We start from the raw sequence: 23,408 nt of genomic DNA on the forward strand, positions 1-23,408 counted from the left end.
CTTATAAGTCTCTAGTATTACATACATTGTATGTTATGCTGATTATGCTCTCTAGAGCCGTTTTGCATCTGCAAGCCTTTTTTCTATGAGTAAGTCAGAGTTGCCTGAGAGGGCAAGGCACAAGCCTTAGAAGCCCTATGGTCACCAGGTGTGAATATGAACAGCTGTATGAATGTGAAACGCCATGCTCCTAAAGAAAAATATTCACTTTTGGAGACTACTTGAAATTAATCTCTCAGTACCAAAGTCTCTAAAAACATTAATAAAACAATTATGTATCCATGAAATGAGCTTTATTTCAGTGTGAACAATTATATTTTAATTATCTTTTTTTATCTGGGGCTGCTTAACGTCTGTAATGAAGCTTACATTGGAGCTTACATTAGAACTCAAAATGCGTGCGAGTCAGCCAACCATGCAGGCGCCCACATTTAACAAATCACCACTTGACTAAATCAGGTTATTATCAGTTCAAGTTTAAAATAACAACTTTGTCCTTGTGTGGCTTGAACATGCTGAAAGATGTGAATTCGCAGCTGAACCTGACACATGCCGAAAAACACCTGCCAAAATGAACAAAAAAGAAAAATTGAACACAGAAAAATTTCTTTTCTGAAACATTCATTTGTCTGCTTGTAAGAAAAGATCTTTTCTCTGCTGTGTCACACTAAATTGTGGCCTGTCTGATATCTCTCATCCGTTTTGGGGTGTTTTTTTGGCCTCATTATCCCACATTTCACTCCTCCTCATCCTCTCATTGCTTTTTCCCTTCTGCCCTCATCTCTCATTTTTTGCTCCCCATTCTGTCCTTCATCTACCAAGGGAAAGAAAAAACAAAGCATCGCCCTTTGAATCCAAATAATTTGCATTTTGACCACTCTTTCCCCTGTCTGTCTCAAATGGTCCACCTCTGTATTTTCTGTTTTACACACCTACACAGTAAACCACACATTTTGATTACGTAACAATGTCTGAGATTTCACAAAGCTTGCATCATGCATCCCCGTCCTCCTCGGTGCCATCTGAACTAAAAAATCTGCGATTTTCTTCTTCTTGTTTCTTTCACCTGACAAAATCTGTTTGCACGGTTCCCAGCAGCCTCCGATTCCGTACGCTTAAAACATGTGAACAGTCAGCTCACATCCTTTTCAATAAAGAACGCTGCTGCCGAAATTTCTCAGGTTCAATCCCTGCAACCTGCTTACGCATCCTTGTGCCCCTTGTAAGCCATTCGGGGTTAAATGTACCAGCTAAATGCTTTACATGTGGAATGAAGATGGAGTAAAGCCCTATTTTGACAAGATTTGCATTAAAGTCCAAGGTTATTGTAGAATCTGTTTTTTCCATCTGTGCGGAGGAAAGCCCTCATGTCTCTGATATTTTGTCAATGGAAAATCAAAGCAACTTCTTTTTATGTGGGCATATTCTTGGTCTCTTTTTGGAACAAACTTCTTCACTTTGACAGTGTCACAAATCCTTCATACAAAGCTGAATTGAACAAATTCCCCCTAAAAGGTCCTCAAAGTGCTCGGGGCTTTCCTCATGATGAGTTCGCGTCCCCAAAGTGACAGCGCCTCAATTGGTCGAGGAGACCTTGAGTCATTCAGCAGCTATTCTTCCTCTCTCCTGTCATTCTTCTTCTTCTAATCCCTGCTCGTTGATGCCCCCTCCTCTATTTTGGGATTCCAAAAACTCGTTAATCCTCCGCTGTCTTCCTCTCACTCTGTCATTTCTATTTTCTCTCACATCTTTATCTATCTTTCTGTCTCTATGAGGAATCTCGTTTTTGTCTCACTTCTATTGTCTTTTGGGGGACAAAAGATTTCCTGACAATGATTCGCTTTTCCTTCCTGCCTGCTCCTCTGTCATCTCTACCCCTTCTCCTCCATCGCCCTCTTCATTTACACCTCCCGCAGGCTCTCAAACGTCAGTGGCGTTCAAGTGGGTGGACACCACATCTTGCGTTTCAAGCACTATCTTCTTCGCCCTCCCTCCTCCTCCTCCGCCTCCTCCAACGGGGTGAATGCTGTCCAGGCGGCCACTCCTCCCCCTCTCCCCTCCCCTGCTGCACTTGAAGACGGCAAGGAAGGCAGCGCGGTAATTGCGGTTCATCCAGCCATACAGCAGTGGGTTGGCGAAGGTGGAGCACATGGCGACCACATGGAAGACGGTGTAGAGCAGGCGGAAGTCGCGCATGTCCAGCACAGTGCTGTCGATGTCCGTGGCCAGCTGGAAGGCATGGAAGGGCAGCCAGCTGACAGCGAACACCACCACCATGGTCACCAGCATCTTGGTGGTTTTGCGGCGCCGGCGGTGGCGCTCAGAGCCGGCACTGCTGCTGCCAACGGTATCTGCTGGGCTGACATGGCCGCGCAGTTTGGACCAGATGCGGGCATAGGCAAAAGAGATGATGGACAGCGGCAGGAAGTACTGCAGGATCAACATGGAGATGCTGTAGACGGTGCCGTCTGTGTTTTTACCAGGCCACTTCTCTGTACACACCTGGAAGCCAGGACAGGACAGAAGATATATTCAGATCATATTAGATCAGTTTGGTTATAGTTATACACAACCTGCTCAGCCGCAAACAGCAGGCAAACACAGTCGGAGATAGCTGGTGATCATAGTGGAGAATTTAGCAGCTAAAGAGCTGGATACTTTCCTAAGGAGCTGGTGGAGACCTAAAACAGAGCTAAAAGAGAGTGAATATTGGACTGAGATTCAACAGGTGGACACAGACACAAGACAAATGAATGCTAATGTTGCTCCATTACTGCCGAACTACAGATTTGACAGATTTGTGAACAATATTTGAGAGAAATAGGAGTTTTTTCTACATAGAGAAAGTCTCAGATCTTGATAAATGGGGTCAAAAACAACAGTGTTCAGTGTAGTTAAGATGGCATTAGCTTATCTGAGTTTACGTGTAGCTGAGATGTTATAAAAACTGAATTTGTTTCAGTTCAATTTTGTGCAGTTTAGATTTGATTGGATTTTATTTCAATTATGTTTAGTTTAGTTTATAGTGTTTAGATTACATTAGACTCAATTGAATTGAATTTGATTATTTGAGTGTATGTTATAAAATCTGATCTTTATTAGTTTGGATTTGACAACTTAAATTATATATTTTTTTATTAGATGAAGAAGTGTAGATTCGATTAGAATATATTACATTAAATTGGATTTAATTCAAGATTAAAATAATGCATGTGGGCAATTGGGTCATCAAAGTAGCAGAGCAAAAAAAATTTTTTAAAAAAACCAAATGGTAAATAGGTACATGATAAAAACCAATACTTCCAAGATGCAAGCATATTGAGGAAGAAATGTGAAAAAATTCAGCTGCTTCAGCTGCATTTAGATGGTGAAATGAAAGTTGGATGTGAATTAACATGACAAATATAAAAATGAGCATCTGGTCAAGATGGAAATGAAGGAAAGTATAATGATGTGTTCAGCAAACGGGAAAATATGATGATTGCACTGAACTTGAATTTTAAAGAGTTCAAAAAGGGATGACAAAATGGGAAAAGGTGGCGACATTGAGGAGACAGAGAAAGCGGGGTTTATGGTCTGTGAGGCGGAGTGAACGATGAAAGTGAGAGGAGGACAGGATGGATGGAGGGAGAGATGAAAGACATGGAGAGGGGAAAGAGAGGAGGGAAAGTGAGGGATGTGAGAGGAAGTGGTGGAAGGGAGTCGGTGGGGAACAAGCAGAAGGATCAAAGAGCTGGATGAGAAGGGAAACGAGGGCACTGATCTGCACAAGTGTTACAGGTGTGTGTGTGTGTGTGTACCTGGATGGTGTGTCCAGGCTCCAGGGTGAAGGAGCCGTACTCTCTGAAGATGGCCAGAGGGCTGGCGAGCACAGCGCTCAGCACCCAGGTCAAAGCTATCACCCCAAAACACACATCTTTACGCATCCTGGTCTCCAGGTGGTACACAATACACCTGAAACACACACACACACACACACACACACACCCCACCATTACGCAACTGTACATAGCAGATTCACCTTTTTATTTTTAAAAGATCAGGGAACAATTGTTTTGATTAATAATGACTGAAAAGCACCAGTCTACAGTCATGGACGAAACACTTTTACTTTAGAGAAAGTACTACAACAATGGAGATATACAGGTTCAACTCTTGCATTCTGATTCTTGTAAATGTATTTTGCGATTCTGTATACTATGTACTCTACAGTGTTTTAGGCTGCCATTTTGGTCAGGCAAGAAATAATGTATCTCACGAGACTTCCTTGTTACATGATGGTTAAATAAAATAAAACTAAACAAGTATGCAGTGAAATGTGATCACATTCACATCACAAGTGAAGATAAAAGATTTTGGTTTTGGTGTTGAGTGATAAGATAATGTTGTAAGAAAGAATGAAGGATAGATTGAAAGAGGAAAGAATAGGGAAAAGAGACAGAAAGGAAGACAAAGGAGAAACAGAGCGCAGAGGTTTGGAAAAGATAGGAGTGGGAGGGAAAAAGGAAACATATACGGAACCTAGAACAGTGTGATAAAATAGTGATCTACCATGTTAAGCTTGTTAACATGCTAAATGTTAATATAGGACCAATAGTTCCTGAGATCTTTCAGTCAGGCCCAAAGTGGTGGACCCACCAATTAATGGACAAACATAACCATCCATCACTAGCATAGATGACAATAATACTGATGATGAAAAACAAAACAAATAAACACACACAAAAAACTTTTCTTCATTTCAGTTTTTTAATTACAAGTACAACCGAACTTCAATAATCACATTTTCTGTCTTCCAAAAGTAACAATTCTTGGCTGCAGCTCATTCAGTGCAGAAGAAAAAGTGAACTCATTATAATGGTTCTCAGGTTTCTTGTTGCGGCCTCCAATAAGCATTACAGTTGACTTAAAGATTCAGCTACAGAGCTGTAAATGGCCTGGCAGCACAATGTGCTTCATTTTTGCTTGCTAGTAATGAGCCAAGTGGGTCTCTGTGGTCTTCTGGCAACAGCCTGTTCATAGTTGTGCAGATTGGATCAGAAGCTGGCAAAGCTGCTTTTAGCTTTTATAGCCCCTGCTGATGCAGAGACCTGCAAGGAAATGTAACCTCTTTAAAAGTAGGATTCTAACTTTTCTTTTCTCAAGTTTGTTTGTCTTAATTTGTAGTAGGTTGAGTTTTAGTGCAGTTATGTGCATACAGTATCTTGTGGCATATATCTGTTTGTGTGATACTATATATATATATATATATATATATATATATATATATAGGCAGAGAACATTGTAGCTTGTTATGTTAAATATCAGCTGATGATTAAATAGCAGCATTCTGTGTGTACCAATCTACTTGGTTCTCACCAGAACATTGATGGAACCCCAGATTACATTCAATGACATTTTTGCGCATTCAGTTTAAGTCAGATTCATTTTTGAAGCTGCACCAATCAGAAGCAGAATCACTTTTAATGGCCAGGTATGTACAGTATATACATATTTGACATAGGTCTTGCAATGCCCTCAATGTACACACACAGAAAAAGCATAAGCAAACAACAAGCTCACATCTACTGTAACTCTTGGCAACAAAGCAAATAAGTGTATTTCTCAATATGTTGAACTATTTCATTAAATAGAAGTAAACTTGCACTGTGCCAGTTTTTGAGCTTATTCCAAAACTTGCTAAAGTTAACCATGTTTTCCTGTGCTGATGGACACCATTCTCCCATAATGCAACACAATACTCAAATGCCTTAATCTTGAAATGTTTTTGAATTTATTTGTCAGGAACGACAAAACATCCTTTTCAAACACTGAGGGATTCAATTGTACCTGAGTTCCATCTGCAGTTCCTGGGCAGGTGGAGACAAAAGACTACAAACAACATCTCAAAGGACCCGATATGTTAACAAAATTAGTGTTTAAAGTTTGCTGCTTTATAAGAACATTATTTAAATTCTAGATTTAACCTTTATTTTAACAGGAAAGTCCCATTGAGAGTCTCTTCTGCAAGGCAGTCCTGTATAGCATAAGTAAAACAACATTTTTTTCCCCATAAGTTGAAATACAATACATTACGAAATACAATACAAGAATATGAATATATATATATATAGTGGGGAGAACAAGTATTTGATACACTGCTGATTTTGCAGGTTTTCCTACATACAAAGCATGTAGAGGTCTATAATTTTTATCATAGGTACACTTCAACTGTGAGAGACGGAATCTAAAACAAAAATCCAGAAAATCAAAGTAGTATATGATCACCTACCAACCAGTAAGAATTCCAGCTCTCACAGACCTGTTAGTTCTTATTTTAGAAACGCTCCTGTTCTCCATTCATTACCTGTATTAACTGCACCTGTTTGAACTCGTTACCTGTATAAAAGACACCTGTCCACACACTCAATCAAACAGACTCCAACCTCTCCACAATGGCCAAGACCATAGAGCTGTGTCAGGACATCAGGGATAAAATTGTAGACCTGCACAAGGCTGGGATGAGCTACAGGACAATAGGCAAGCAGCATGGTGAGAAGGTAACAACTGCAATTATTAGAAAATGGAAGAAGTTCAAGATGACAGTCAATCTCCCTCGGTCTGGGGCTCCATGCAAGATCTCACCTCGTGGGGCATCAGTGATCATGAGGAAGGTGAGGGTTCAGCCCAGAACTACACGGCAGGACCTGTTCAATGACCTGAAGAGAGCTGGGACCATAGTCTCATAGAAAACCATTAGTAACACACTACGCCGTCATGGATTAAAATCCTGCTACGCGCGCAAGGTCCCCCTGCTCAAGCCAGCCCCGTCAGAAGTTTGCCAGTGACCATCTGGACGATCCAGAGGAAGAATGGGAGAAGGTCATGTGGTCTGATGAGACAAAATTAGAGCTTTATGGTCTAAACTCCACTCGCCATGTTTGGAGGAAGAAGGATGAGTACAATCTCAAGAACACCATCCCAACTGTGAAGCATGGAGGTGGAAACATCATTCTTTAGGGATGCTTTTCTGCAAAGTGGACAGGACGACTGCACCATATTGAGGGAAGGATGGATGGGGCCATGTATCGCAAGATCTTGGCCAACAACCTCCTTCCCTCAGTAAGAGCATTGAAGATGGGTCGTGGCTGGGTCTTCCAGCATGACAACGACCCAAAACACAGCCAGGACAACTAAGGAGTGGCTCTGTAAGAAGCATCTCAAAGTCCTAGAGGGGCCTAGCCAGTCTCCAGACCTGAACCCAATAGAAAATCTTTAGAGGGAGCTGAAAGTCCGTATTGCCGTATTTGAATTAAGTAAATTAAAAGATAAAATGTAGAGATGTAACTACAACTAATCAAAAAATGTAAAAACAAAAAGCAGCTAAAGAAATTGGCATGCCAATCTTAAGCTTAGACTGGAATTCATTCCAGGACAATGGGCCATAGTAAGACAGACTCATCTTTCCTGCTTCTGTCCTCATTTGTGGTTGCACTCGGTAGCTCCGCTTTTGGCTTTTTCAAGACCCTTTTCTCTCTCCCGCGATGTGCGGACAACTCTGCACAACACCAGTGAAGCTGGGGCTCCGTCTCTTCAGCAAGTGTTCCTCTTCCGCCACCACACACACGCTACGCCTAGACATGCACACTGATGACCCAGGGTTAGAAAACTAGTAACTAGTAGTTCTATGTAAAATCAGACGTTGAGCACCCCCATATCGCCAAAATGGCATGATCCTCGTTTCACTGCAAAGCTTTGACTGTAAGATTGACAGTCGAATCCGGCTCCGCCCATCGAAGCATCGAATCTTCGACTATTGGAGGTCAGCCCTAGTGGATATTTAATCTCCGAAGCATGTATAAGCACACCTCCCAGTGCAGTTCATTAATGTCCTCTCTATTCAGGTCCAGCAGCTTTAAAATCTGGTCTGCAGGGTTACAGAGGTTGAAATTATGTAAATGAGCCATTGTTCATCCAAACATTGCTGCACTGCTGCTGTTAACACCTACACTTAAACTGCCAAAACCCAATTGTGCTGTTAATAGTGCAGTGGGACCATCAGAGTGGGCTCCATTTGCATGTCAATCTCAATTCTAATCCTCTTTTCCTGAGAGCAGCTGTATTAAGGTTAAAATGTCACTTTTCACTTTTGTATTTTGCATTGTGTCACTTAGAGGACGGCAGCACACAGTGAGCGAGCAGGTAAATGTTCTTACTCCTGCTGATGGAATTAAACTGAAACCTTTTGACCTTGTGTAACTTCCTTTCTCCATGCATTTACATTTCCATAGATGCACTATAAAGGCTGACTGGGATGGATTAGCTACAACAAGCAAATTTCAAGTCTCTATAAGTTGCTATTCACATGTACTGAAATTAACTGAAACTTGGAACAAGACTGCAGCCATGAAAGCAGCTCTGTGCGGCGGTTGTGGCTCAGTATGTAGAGAGAGTTCCCCGTTGCCCAATCCCCGGCTCCTCACGGCTGCATGTCTAAGTGTCCTTGGGCAAGATACTGAACCCCGAATTGCCTCCTATGGATGTTCCCCTGGTGTATGAATGTGTGTGAATGTTAGTTTCCGTTTGAGCACTTAGGCTTAATGGGTGCATGCGATGTAGTGTAAAAGTGCTTTGAGTGGCCGCAAACACTAGAAAGGCGCTATACAAATACAGAGAAATTACAGAGCATATAGTCTGTGAGGCTGTACTCAGACACAACTGTGGTTTGAGTTAAATGCAATGTCACCATACCAACATGCTCACCATAACAATGCTAATGTTAATGTTTAACTGGTAAAATGTTTACCATGTTCACCATCTTAGTTTAGCATGTCAGACAACACATTCTCACTCCCAACTTGTCACATATAGACGGTTTTTAACGCACTGGCTACACCTTTAGCATTGTTTTTTAGACATGTAGAGTCAATTTAGCAACAATAAATATGCAACATCTGGTTATACTTAAATATACTATAAAACGTCGCATTTTGGTTAGGTTTAGGCACCAAAACTACTTGGTTAGGTTTAGGACAAGATAATGGTTTGGGTTAAAATTTCTTAAGTAAAGTTACGTTACTTGCTAAACTTACGCAAGTAACCCACGTAAGTTAAATAAAAACATTCAGTGGTGAATTTTTGTTTAACACAGGACACGAACACTGGTCTCCTGGTTGAAGGTCCAATTTCTGACGTACCTTCCACCCCAACCACCTCCTTTATCGGACTTCTCTGTTAAATATCCTACACCTACCTTAAGCATACAAAAATGGCGCTAAGGGGCGCCAATGGCTCTTGACCATGCTTTGTTGAGATATTTCAATCTGGACCAAAGTGAGGGACCACCCAACATTGCCTAGTGCCATTTTCAAGGAATATTCTACATTCATTCATGTTGATCATATTCACTCCCAGATTGTAGTTATTGTACCTTTTCTAATGTCTGTAAGACATGTTTTGTTGGTGCTACTGGCATCAATTGACCGGTCGGTGTGTGTTACACTTTAAAGTTGACCTCCTCATTTACCAACATTAACACAGACCAAAGAAGATATGACAATGTAATACAAGGATGTCTCATTGACTGTGGTTATGAGGCCTCAATGTAACTATGTATGACTGCTACATAAATGGACAAATTTAAGCAGACCATAAGCACTGATCACAGCTTCCCAACAATCGCAGTCACCTCCCTGCTTTAAGCTCCACCCACCTGTGGCGGTCCAGGGCGATGACATTGAGCGTCACCGTGGAGACGTGCACGGCGAGTCCCTGGGCGTAGGGCAGCATGAAGCAGAGGGTGCTGCCAAACTTCCACTCTCCCTGCAGCGTGTAGACGAGGGTGAAGGGGAGGCACAGCGTGTTCACCAGCAGGTCGGCTGGAGAGGAAGAAGACAGAAGTTTCACTCAGGAAAAGTTACTGAAAATATGATTCTGATATATTTGAACAATTTAACATTTTAGGGATTATGGATTTGATACAAAGTGCTCATTGCTGTTTGGCGTTGACGTCTTGCTTGGACTTGAGCATTGCTGTTTCCTACCACATATAATATTTATTTTATGATTGTCTTTTCTGAATGCACGTACTGCAAAGTGTTTTGGGAACAGTGTGTGATGATAAAAAACTACGGATGCTGCTTCTACACTGCAGGAGGAGGTAAGGAGAAGCTTTCAATCACATCTTCACTTTATCACTACATTGAGCTTTCCATCTCAGCCAAAAGAAAAAAAAATACCCCAGACTGTCTGAAAACTGTGTTTTCATCAATCACACCTTACTGACCAACCACTTTGCTCATCACTTAATATTTCTGGTGAAAGATCTTTGACTGTTAAATTCATTGGCTGATTGTTGATCCTGTCCACCAAACTTTTCTAAGCTGTATTTAAAGTGAATTTTAGCGTGTAAATGAAGATACAACTGAAGGAATGAGGATTAACATCCTTGATCCTACAACAGCCAAAACACCACATCTCTCCTTGGGATCTTTATTTTTTCCTCAATCACACATAATTGAACAGACATCAGGCCGTATGTGTCTCGGCTGTTTTTGTGTTGTTCAGGGATGTCACTTTCATGCTGGCTCTAACCTGCTAACAAGCAGGAATTGACGAACTGAAGGAGGAGGTGAAGAAAATCCAAACACCACAGAGTGACAGCACAGCACTTGTTCAATAGTATGCATCTGAATATATTTGCATAAAGGACATTGCCATATAATAAAAATATCTTTATTTATATAGCACCTTTAAAAAAAGAGTTTACAAAGTGCTTTGACAAAGCAAAGTAAAAGCAGGATACCCAGAAGGCAATATGACAATAGACAGACAAACAAAAGCAAGATAAGAGGAAAAATAAAAACACGAAGACAAAAGACACAAAAAATTTAGAGAGAAGTCAAATGATGATTAAAGATAAGACTGTTAAGAGGTAAAATAATAAAAAAGTCACTAAAAATGAATATATATACCAATAAAAACAATACATCACATAAAAGCAAGTCTATAAAAAAAAGTTTTAAGAAGAGATTTGAAACTGATTCTGCAAGCCATATCGCCTCAGGCAGATAGTTTCAGTGCCAAGGGGCCCTGATGGCAAAAGGCACGTTAAGATTCAAGCCTTGACTTTGGAACAGCCAGAAGGACCCCACCTTAAATCTTATATAAACGGTCTGCAATATAGTCCCGAGTGCTTTATTGTTCTTTATCCACTTTAACCAGAGTTCCTTTTGTACTGTGGTAAAATTGAATGCATTTAGATGTCAATGTCGGCAGATGAAGCAGCTGTATGTATCACTGAGCTGCAGGAGCATACACGCAGAATCAAAACAACTGGTGAGCGTCAGATCCATTGAGGGAGGCATCTGCTCAGAGAGCGGCCAACTTACAGCGGGTCACATCGTCATTTTAGTCAGATCTGCCTCTGTACGCGTGAGCGTCAACATCTGCTGCTGCTGAGTGTCAATCAACATCTGTAGCTGAACATCTGTCAGATTATTCATTTCAAACTGAAAGAATGCTGACTGAATTTACCAATCGTTAAAGTTTACTACATAGAAATAATATGATATGATATGAGAAATTTCAATGAGCAAATAAAAAAAAGCTTCAACCCCAGAGGAATGGTGCAAAAACTTTTATCCCTCAAGAACTTGTCCCAGCCTTTGTACTACTCCTCTGACCATTTATAAAGTAAACAAAACTATAGTAATTTCTAATTTCTCTAGCAAGCTTGTGTGGTGAAACCCCTACAAATGGTCCAGAACATGGTGGCACATCTGGTTTTTGATCAACCCAAAAAGACTCATGTCACCCCACAAATCTACCCGTGGCCTTCCGAATCAAATGCAAGTCACAAATGCTTGCATACAGAGTGACATTGGGTCTGCACCCATCTACCTAAACTCCATAATACAAGCTTACGTTCCTCTGCGCTCCTTTGCCTGGCTCTGCCATCCCTACAAAAAAAGCAATCTCAGTCCCGGCTGTTCTCATCTGTGAGACCAGATGACCAGAGCAGGGGCGTCCCTCTCTAACTCATCTCGTCAGTAAACATGTCCCCTAACCCCTAACGTCTAAAATGCACTTCCTGTCTTCTTCTTCTATCTCCTTACAGTTTGCCCATCTTGATTGCACTATTTGCTAACTCTTTTGCTTCCACCAGGTATTTATCCTACTGAGGCTCCTAGACTAGCTTATACTAGTACTATGGTTGATCTCCCTTTATTGATGCTTGTATGTTGTTCCTCAAATGTGACAAACACTACTAACATGTACATTAGACACAGAAATTTAAGATAGGCTTGGCGTGTCATGGTTAACAGTGACTGACAATACAATCAGATGTCAGTGTAATTTGTCCTTTTTTTTTGTTGCTGTTACCTGTATTTCAGTGTCGTGAGGAACAACAAGACTGTAGACAACAAAAATGATTAATAAGAAAAGTAAATTCCATATGCTATTTTTTAAACTTGAACACGTCAGAGCAATGGATGTATTTAGAGAACTAAACAAGCGCAGCAAGTCAGCTTTACTGCCATTTTGTCCCAGTGGTCAAAATACCCTGCGGCCCAAAAAGCATTCTGACATAGATGTCTGTAAAACAGGACAAATCTAAAAGCAAACAAGGTCAATTACTACTCTTTGTGTTGTGAGTTTTGATATTTTTAACATCTTTCATCTGCATGATGTCATCCCAATATTAAGTCAATGGTCTGAGGACACTGAAGGCACAGACGTGGAGGGGGGCGGGGCAAGTTTGCAACCCTCTCTGCCCATGTCAGTTTGGGATGTTTAATCTGTGATAAGGGCATCGTGCCGAATTGGGTTAGACAAAAAAAAAAAATCAGTGTAAGGGTCTTACTGAGCCTGATGTCCACCCTCCTCCTCTCTTTTTGTTTCACAAAATTTGGCCTTCTGCTTCCTGTGAACCTTCAGGGCAGAGACAGAGTAACAGAGAGAGACAGAGCGAGGGCGGAGGGCAGCAGAGAAAAGAGAAAGAAACAAGAGACCAAGAAGAGCAGAGACAGAAATATAGATATATAGAGAAGAGGGAGCAGTAAGATTGAGAGATATTGTTGTTTCTCAGAAATGCAAAAATGAGCCAGCTCATTACACCATGGCATTGCTGTCTCCTCAAATTGAAGTTAATTTACAACTAAATATTTGAGGAAACAAATTGTTTGGTTAAATATTGAGTCCCGTCTCAAGTCACAGTTGACTTTTTGTTATATTTTTAACAGACTGCGACCTTTCCCCAAGCTTACCAAGTATTTTGAGTTGCGTTATAAGAAGCATAACAACCGATACTTTAAGTGTGTTGTAAATAAACAATAACTTACAAATACATTCATTATGAACATTTTACCATCCTATTCATTTTTCAAAAATGCAAAAAGAAAAAAATATTTTGGAGAAATGATTGGCCACAAAGATTAGAATATTTGAGAAGAGCCTTTCTGATATTAGCAGTACCCACAAGGACAAGCTCACAACAAATACTTAAACTAAACGACAAAAAAGGGTAGTTCATTAGTGTGTCCCTAAACCATTACAAAGTACAACTACGAAAATCATTTATGAGTGAAATCTGATCTGCCAGTTCTATGACCACAAAGCCACACCTTGTAGCCATGCCCTGCTTCAGTGAATCTGATCTACCACATCACCAGACAAGAACATTGATATTGGATGAAATCTCCAGATCACGTTCAATGACCAACACTGCATGGCTAACGGCTGTGATCTGCTAACTCCCTCTGAGCCTAATCGCTTCTTGAGATCCTCTAGCAGGGTCCTTCCAGTAACAGTTCCTAAATCTCCCTCATCTCAATTGCCCCTCAGTTGTGGAATAAATCTCTTAACACTCATTTAATGAAACGATTGGCTGTGCTTCTTACAGTCCTGTGACGGTCACATACACTGGATATTTGTTTTCAGAGAATTTGATGTATTGATTGCTGTCAGCATGTAAAGAGAATTTCAGCAACTAAAATAAAAATGCTTAGGAAATAAATTGCCAACCACAGCTTTTAATGACATGCACATCGATCGCCCTAGAAATCACACTTCCAGGGTGTATAAACAGCAGAATATCATCTGTGTTGTCCAATAATACAATTGCCATGTTCCCATTAAGACAAAATGCGAAAAGCACAAACAGAGACAGACTGAAATCATGAAAGAGAGAGTGAGCAGACGAGCCTGTGGGCGAGGCAGTGAAGCGTTCGCTCTCCCAGTTTTCTGTTTGTTTATCACAAACTGTCTGCTCTCCTGCCCACCGCTTCTTTGTTTCAGGGGAATTGAACCGACAACTTTCTGGCTGCCGTCGTTCTACCTTTCTGCACATTTCACATCACATCAGTTACACTGCTGCTCTCTCTTTCTCTCTGCTCTGTCCTTTCTCCTGCTATTGATATTTCTCCCAGCGGCACTCTAAATCTCTTAATTCAATTGTTCAAAACAGTTTTTATCACATTGACAAAACACAATATATTAAAGAAATCTGCCAACTAAATGATCTTTCAAACCCTACATTTACATTTGTAAAAATTCCAAAGCTACATGCTCCCTTTAATTACCTTTAAATGTAAAAGGAAATATCTGGAATACAGTCTGCATTGGTATACTACACAATATTTGTAACTTTCTGAAACGTACAATGTTCTTTACACTGCTTTTCTAATTCTTTTTGTGCAAAAACCAAATGCAAAACCATGAATGTTTCAAGGGGAAATGGTTCTTTAAAATCCCCATTTGTACCGTTCAACACATTGAGACTTCAGACACAGAGTTCTTGGTAAGAGATGAAGAAAACAGTTGGGGTGCAGCCAGGGAGAGACTAAAATTGCAGCCTTTTCACCTCACCCTCCAGTGAGGATATTCACAACACATTCTCACTCCCAGCTTGTCACTTGGTCAAACAGCACGTGGTTAACGTTGTGAAATATTTGTTTTGGCACCAAAAGTACTTGGTTAGTTTCAGTAAAAGGTCATGATTAGGGTTAAAAGTACATAACGTAACTTATGTAACTTCACTAAAAACAATCAATGTTGATTTGTTTCTTTCACACAGGCAACACTGGTCTCCCGGCTGAAAGTCCGGTTTCTGGCCCACCCATCGAACCCAGCCAGCTCCTTCCTCCAGACTTCTCTGTTTAATTATATCGTAAATCAGCTTTTATCTGTCAAAAATGACACCATTGGGATTCCCTCAGTGCATTGAACTTTGACGCAAAGGGGTTTCCCAGTACATTACAAACTGACGGTAAGGGCTCTTGACCATGCATCCGCATGTAATGACTTGGAAGTGAGTAAGCTTCCAAGTATAAAGGATACTTGGAAGCTTGTCTTAGCTGGCATGCATTTTCAAGAAATCTTGTTAAAGTAGAAATCTACTCAGACATTCAAATCAAATAATCAGGATTCTTTAACTGAACTGTTTCAATCAAGTGTGGGACTCTGTAGGTCACTGTGCATTGGAAATACAACATGAAATTCATCCTCCACAGCATTTCAAACAAATTAATCCCAGAAGGACAAGTAGTTTCATAGGAGATTAATTTTACATTCAGTATTTTTTTCTAGGTTTAGTTCAGTGTCTTGCTTTCAGATGGTTCATTCTCCTCTTTAAATGTTTTCTCTCTGTCTGTCTCTCTGACTATACCTCTTCCTCTCTCCGTACTGCTTTTCTCTCATGAATACATAAAAGTAAATGATATGTCTCTAAAGGAGGTTGTTATTTTCTGCTACACTTCCAAAACACTTTTCACTCCCCGCCGTCACTGTTCTCTCACATACTGCGGCAACAGTTTTTACCTGCCGCAGAGTGATCCACATTGTGTCTCTTTTGCTTGATCATGTTTTCATATGCTCTTTGTGAAATACTACAAAAAAATTCACAAGATCATTTACTTAAAGCTGCACTAATTCATATTTTTACAATGACAATGGATAACATGAAAATCTATGTGTATTGTGAAAGATATTGTTCATAGTGACAGGAGAATTGCCAACACGTTTTCATCTCAGTGTGTCAATTACCAACGCTTTGAGACAGCGTGACAAGAGTATTTATTTTACGCAAAAGGTACCCTTCAGTGTTTGATAGTGCGTTGCAAGGTGCCGGTCAACATGCATAAAGTCACTGACTTAGGTTTAGGCACAAATGCCTGTGATGGTTAGGGTTAGGGGCTTTACGGGTGTCTGTCGATGCCTTAAACACAAACTTAGCTAGCTAGCTAGCCTGGAAGTGTCCACTACCTGCTCAGCTCCAAACTGCAACTCCGTAGTTAGAGACTAGCTGGTGAACATAGTTTAATATTTAGTAGCTAATGAGCCAGATATTATTCTTAGGAGAGAGAGACATTACATTCATCATGTGGACACAAACACTCTGAAACACTGCTGACTCAAAAAAGTTTCCTCAAATATAGGGCTGTTTTTTCCCGTCTAACTATCTGATTTCTGATAGCAAAACAATAGCATGCTGTGTATTTAGCCAACTCAACCAGCCCCACCATGTCTATTCTGGAAAGTGGACATCACTGGTTAACAAAAAGCTTTTGTTTCCATGTTGGAATGGTTTATTAGAACATTATAAAGAAATGTTATCATATTATATATTTTTTTTTGTTTGTTTGTTTGTTTTTCTTATCAAGGAATTATTGATTGATTTTGTTTATATTGCACAGCCAAAACCCTTATGTGTTATGTTCTACATAATGCATAATATAACATGCTTTGGGAATTGTTGTTTTCACTTTGAATGGACTTTTAATAGCAGTTTCTCCCTAGGCTTCCAGTCTAGGCTAAGCTAAAAATGTCCTGGACCTATCTCTGTATCCCTAGGAATAACGTCGGCAACATTTAGTGCCAACACAGGAAGTTATAGTGAGGCAGAAAGTAAGGGTGTTTGGTGGCAGTGTCTGGCCGCAGACCTGCAATTAATATTTAGTCTTTCAAATTAACATCAAATTAGCAAGATCTCTCCCTAACTATAACCATCTCATAGATTCCATGTGCAGATATTGTAGAAAGTAAGAATTTTAAAAACATTTTTACACAATCTCCTAATATCGATGCTCGATGACCATGTCAGCACTCACACATTTTAATGCATGTAGACATTAATTTACAAATTAATAAACAGAAACGTTAATTGAGCTCTCATGATTTCATATTTCATACCAAAACTTGTAAAACTCAGGGAAAAAGGCAAAAAGAGGTTAATAATGTTTTTTGAGGACACAAGCAATCGTGTGTGTGTGTGTGTGTGTGTGTGTATTAATGATAGCCTGCAGTAAGTTTTACTTTGCATCAAATTTTCTTTACACTTTTAAGAACAACACTCCAGGCTCAATAATGATGTTAGTGCACATCACACAAAGCTAAACACACACATACAAGCGAAGACGTGACACTCTACACTCCTTCTCATTATATACCTCGACTACTTCATTAACTTATTTGTTTATGTGTTTCTTATTTTTGGGACAGCTGGAGAGGCGAGACAAGGGAACAAATACACCAGGAGGGAACATTTTAATTTGAATTCCTCCTGGACCAACTGACCTCCGCTCAGCTGAAACCGGAGGGCATGTCAGTTAAGAAGTCACGATTAAAGAGATTCTGTTAAAGATGATTAAAGAAATTCTGTTAAAGATGATTAAAGAGATTGTGTAAAGAGAACATGTTTCTATAGCCTTGCCAATAAAGGCAAACTCAGAAAACTCTGAATATTTTCTCCCACAGAAAACTCCTAACCCTTTTGAAGAATGATTTTTGAGCATGAGTGACATTTCTTTGTATGTAATCTGTGATGTTGTCTTGCAGAAGATGCCCTCCTGTCAGCACAGTAGTTGTAAATTGCTGGGGCTCCTGATTAGGAGAGCTGTGTGCAAGCTAAAATGGGATGTTATGTTGCTCTTTAACTTACCTCCACCTCCCTCATCAGATGACAAAAAACTATAGTATATCTCTTAATTATGAAAGCTGTTTTCTTTCCCTCTAGTTGAGGATCTTGCAGAGTGGTGCTCAGAGAACAACCTGCTGCTCAGTGTCAACAGAAAGAAGGAGCTGATTTTAGGAGGGAGATAAAGACACACACTCCTGTTTATATCAGTGGAGCTGAGGTGGAGCAGGTGAACAGTTTGAGGTTCCTGGCAATCAGCATTACAGAGAACCTGACATGGTTGTTTCACGTCCAAGCTGGCGAAGAAAGCTCAGAAATGGTTGTATTTCTTGAATAGGCTTAAGAAGGCCAAATTCCTGTGCCAAGTTCTTGTTGATTTTTACAGAGGAGCGATAGAAAGCATCCTGACTGGAAACATTTCCAACTGTGCACTGCCCGGCACTGGAGGGCTCTGCAGCAGATAATTAAAACTGCTGAGACTGGTTCCCATCTCCTGAGCATAAGGGACATCGGTGAGGTGGGGTGGATACGCAGAGCCCAAAGGATACTAAAGGACAGTACCTACCCCAGCCACAGCCTGTTCACCCTGCTGCCTTCAGGAAAGAGGGCCAGAAGATTCAACTGCTGCACCACCAGACTGCAGAGCAGCCTTTCCACCCAAGCCATCAGACTCTTAAACTCTAATTCTTCCTCAGCACTGCTCCATTTATTATAGTTTATTTCTACCATTCTATGATTGCTTTTGTTTTACTGTGTATTGTCTGCTGTCTGACTGGAGTTACAAAGTTATACATAGTTTTCTTTTTTGTCAACAAATCCCATGAAATGACGAGTCCAGCTCTAAATACTGTCTGACTTCCTGCAGCTCTCAGCTGCAAGCCAATTGGTTCCTACTGAAGATGTCAATCTTTAAAAACAGCTCACAATATGTAGTTTAATTTTTAAACAAGGCTCAGTAAACAGTTGTTCACTGCAGTTTTCAGCAAATGTTCCTGAAACAGGATGAACAGTCACTGTCCATGGTCCTGAAGCCTCCCTCTCAGCCTGTTGCTCTCCATGGTGCTGACATCTCTCGCTGCTACATCTTGGAGGCACAAATCACCCTCCAACCCACCTGTTGGTTTACTTGTTAGTCATTTCATTTTCTTTCCCTAATGTGTGCATTATGAATAAAATGTATTATCGTTCATCTTCAGGCCTGAAAAGCTGTCTGACAGCCCTGCACTACATTATTACGTTCACGTGTCATATTTATTTGCTTGTGTGCTGATGTGGTGCTTATTAATTCAGCCTTTTGCCTTGTTTAGTTGTTTTCATGTTAATTCATGCATTTATCTGAATGTGTTTACTCATTTATTCATGGTACATATTTGTTTTCTTCATGTTTAAATTTTTTTACTTTGTACTTCTAACAATTTTAATTAGAAAGTGAGTCAATTTATGATGTTTTAGGAATCAAAAAACTGACTTTGGGAGCGTCCTGGTGTCCCATCTGTCTTTCGCTGTTTCATGTCTGTCTTTCCTGTATAGTGGCCAAAAATACCTCGTGACTTTAAATTGATTTTCTTTTGTACTTACAGTACATAAAAAAAATAGAGATCCAGTTATTAAAAGTATGGTTAATCATGCTTCAGCATGAAATTTCACAATTGAGCATCATGTGTTAGTTCACAGGCGGGGGACTTGTGAACATCGCCTCTTCACACTCAGAAATTAATAGAACAGAGATGACATCACCAAGCCATGTGTCGAGCCTGTTACTCTGAGAAAACATTATTTATGTCACTGAGAGATGGTTAGTTAAGTGATGGCTGTGGCCTCTGGTCTTGTTAACTGGGTATTCAAATCATATTTGATGTGAGACAGGAGTCCTTGATACCAACACGTCTCTTTAAATAATTTTTTTTTTTGCATCACTTCCAAAGTGGCAAAAAGAGCTACTTTACATCTAGTATTCAGAATAGCCAATGGGAAAGCCTTCATGAGTTAAATATCATGACCAGTTTAATGTGATATTGTAAAGATGTATTGAGTAAAAGTCTGTTGATCTTTGCATTTCCTTTCTCGTTCTCCTCTCTTTCTCCCATTAAAAATTGTATTTGGCTCAGAGAAAAATTATGTATCATGATTGTTATCAAATAAAAATGGAAACATAGGGTTAATGTTTTTACAAACTCCTAAAATATTCTTCTGTGCCTCTGGGAGTTTTTCTAAGAATGTTTCTGTTCTGTCCTCCGTACAAATCTATTTAAACACTAACACAATCACATTTTATATTTCACATTTCCGTAAAAACGGCGTTGGTGTTGTGTAAATGTCAAACACACGACGAATACATGTTTGATTTTATCTTTCCGTCTGTCTCCCTCCCACACAGCAGCCGCAGACAAATCCCAGACATCAGAGACAAATAGCATATAACAGCTGACACATGTCTGAGTCATCATCGGACGACCTACAGAGGGCACGCACACACACAGCAGCTCGGTGTTGTTTCTGATTTGATGCCTGTCAGACTCAGCATAGCCAGGAAATCCTCTCTGACAACCAAAGATGGTGACCTGTTTGTGTGCGCGTGTGTGTGTGTGTGTGTGTGTGTGTGTGTGTGTGTGTGTGTGTGTATCTGCGCAAACATACCAACAGCCAGGTTGGCGATGAAGAAGTTGGTGACGGTGCGGAGAGTCTTGAAGCGGTAGATGACGTAGATAACCAGAGAATTACCCAGAACCCCAAGTACGATTATGGTGCTGTAGGCCAAAATCAACACCACCTGCAAACAACAACAACAACAACAACAAACATCTGTCAGAGATGGCTATTTGCAGCAACGGCTCAGTAGACACTACAACCCACATGTCTGAGTTTTTTTCCTGTGATTCAAATAGGTCTGGTGTGCACGTGTGTGGCTGTTTCCCATGGTTCGACACACAAATAACAAATCAGAGCTTTATAGGCAGGATTAAGACCGAGGACAAGCTGAGGCTGATGGGAATGGAATGTAGTTTAACCAAAAGTATTGGACAAGAGGAAATATTCACCTGATGATGGCGTTAGATAAAAAGGCAAAGGATTAAGATTTATTGGATCTTATCCTTGACAGTCATTGAGACATTTCAAAATCAAAATCAAAATCATGAATGTCTCAAAACCACAAATGCTATAGGAAACATTAGGGGTTAATCAAAATAAGTAGGGAATCTGGGAATGAATGAATGTGTACATAAAAGTTTGTGGCAATTCATTGTTAAACTATTTCAGCCAAAAGACTGAAATGAAAGACCAACAGACAGACCCTGTAGAGAGACACTCATGGCAAGAACTTATCCTGCTAAAATAAAGGTTATAAAATAGTGGTTCAGTGTGGCTTATGTTGTGAAATAATGTTGAGTTTCTTTAACAGCAGCGTATTTGCACATACTGCAATTTCTGCCACAAGAGGATTGTCACATCAAAACAATAACAAAAGACCAATTATTATATAGCAGATAATAGCATAGCAGCTGCTTTTCATTGATGAAAATCACGAATCCTGCAGAAATCAGCTTTTGCAGAAGTTAGCTTGTATAAAATATCTCTTTAACATTTAACATTGTTGGAAATATTTGGGATAATGTAAGTACACAGCTCAACAAAATATGTAACACAGGGCAAGTTGTTTTTTAGAAATTAAGACAGAAAAAAAAAGAAAGTAAGACAGAAACAAAATCAATCATTGCTCCAACTTTGTGAACTTTATGATCAAACTCAAACAATCAGATTTGATCAAATTAAGTCAAATTAATTATTTGTGATAGCTACAGCTTTGTAATGAATTTGGAAAAATAGTTTAAGGATATGAGACTCCTGAGTGAAAATGAGTGTTATCTATCAATAAAACATGTTTTATACACATTAATGTAAGCTGTTATCACAGCCCATGAAAGTCTAACTTTTTGTGGTGGTGTTAATGGAAATAATGTTATAGAAATGCACATTATGCTCAGCATAACATACAAACACTGTGACTACAAACACTGTGACTACAATCAGTGTCCCTAAATTCCCCACAACATAAAGATCACCCATCATAAGTGATGCATACATAAGAGCTTTGGCTTTTATTGATACGTATAATCACTTTCATCCAATCAGTCTTTGTCATTATGTTTATGTGGGAATATGACTCCTCTACCTGTACACTCAGCAGTTTAATGGGGTCCTCTGGAAAATTCACCCCCTCAAACACTGTGGGAAATGCCGGGGGGTTAGCACCGGCATTTGGGCCGTAGTCATGGTAATCGAGGTTGCCAGGGTCATCGTCAGGCAAGGGCCGGAGGCGGAGATCATCCTGTGTGCCGTTGACTGCACCGACGGCCTCCATGTCCGATCATATGTGTCCAGCCAACCGCGACATTTTAGAGACACACACTCAGTCACTCACTCCCACACTCAGACACACACATACCCTGTGGGATGACAAAGAAACACGGACACACAGGTAAATAACAGGCAACAACAATGGGAGGCATCGAAACAGTAAGGGCAATTTGAAGAAGTGAGGAGGTGGCAGGTTTCATTCTTTGAGCTAAACTCATCAAAGCTGCATTTGTTTATTTTTTGGTCCACACAACACACAAAACGTATCACCTTATAAAGCTTCAGTGGCTAACATGTTAGCAAACAGTTGCCGATTTATTCATGCAGCAGCCACAGAACAACAGCAGCATCCCGCTGAAGTGGTCTTTGTGTCCACCTGATGAATGTAAGTCCAGTATTGATTATCCTTTTAGCTCTGGTTTGGTCTCCACCCACAACTTTATGTTCACCAGCTAGTGTCTAACTTTGTCTTAAAGAAAATAATTTTGCCAGGAAGGACATCATTCCGCTTGTTTCAGAGCTTTTATAAACCTGTGTGGGACTTTCCATTCATACAAACAGCAGATTACCTTGGGTAACTGGGCTAAAGCTGGAAATTATGTTATGTGAGACTGATTACACCACGTTTTGGCCAGTAGCCAGTTTCTGCCTGACACCGTCAATAAACCTCCCTTTCAAGAGGAGGAGGAGCAGTTTTGGTTTTAAAGTTGATAATCCCCAAATTGACAACATACTACATATCTTTCTTTTCATCATGATTAGCTTTCCCTGTCCCGGGAGTTTTTACACACACACACACATACAAACGAGGCGAGGCTTTTTTGTGGCCAAATAATCAGGTCACTCAACCAGACATGTACCAGTGTCACTGGATTACACTTAATCCCTTAACCTGGAAAGAAACCCGGATTATGTGTATAAATGAGATCAGATTACTGCCAAAAGTAGATCATCAGATAATCTACAATGCATGTAAACACACCAAACAACTCTGGACAACATTTCATTGTCGAATCTGCTTTGGTAATGCATTGTCGATTGAAGGATTTGAGGAAAAATATCTCTGACAAATATTGCGATTGTCATTTAAATTAAATTTTTTTTCTATGACTTGAACTCTAGCCCTGTGATCACGCTTAACCAATCACAAATGTATACT

General features: G+C 40.1%; 1 protein-coding gene across 1 annotated transcript; it reads right to left on the reverse strand.

Annotated features, from left to right (window-relative positions):
* Nucleotides 1-276: 276 nt before the first annotated feature.
* npy2rl (neuropeptide Y receptor Y2, like) lies at nt 277-22,334 on the reverse strand. Its single transcript, XM_038732912.1, has 5 exons — nt 22,065-22,334; nt 20,531-20,663; nt 9,692-9,857; nt 3,801-3,954; nt 277-2,502 (listed from the first exon to the last, which is right to left on the reverse strand). Exons 1-5 carry the CDS (start codon nt 22,251-22,253, stop codon nt 1,921-1,923), a joined length of 1,224 nt encoding a protein of 407 aa, XP_038588840.1. The 5' UTR covers nt 22,254-22,334; the 3' UTR covers nt 277-1,920.
* Nucleotides 22,335-23,408: the final 1,074 nt, after the last annotated feature.

The sequence above is a fragment of the Micropterus salmoides genome, unplaced genomic scaffold, assembly GCF_014851395.1.
Source record: "Micropterus salmoides isolate LMB-PRFRI ecotype aquatic unplaced genomic scaffold, ASM1485139v1 Ms_hic_scaffold_2, whole genome shotgun sequence".
NCBI lineage: Eukaryota > Metazoa > Chordata > Actinopteri > Centrarchiformes > Centrarchidae > Micropterus > Micropterus salmoides.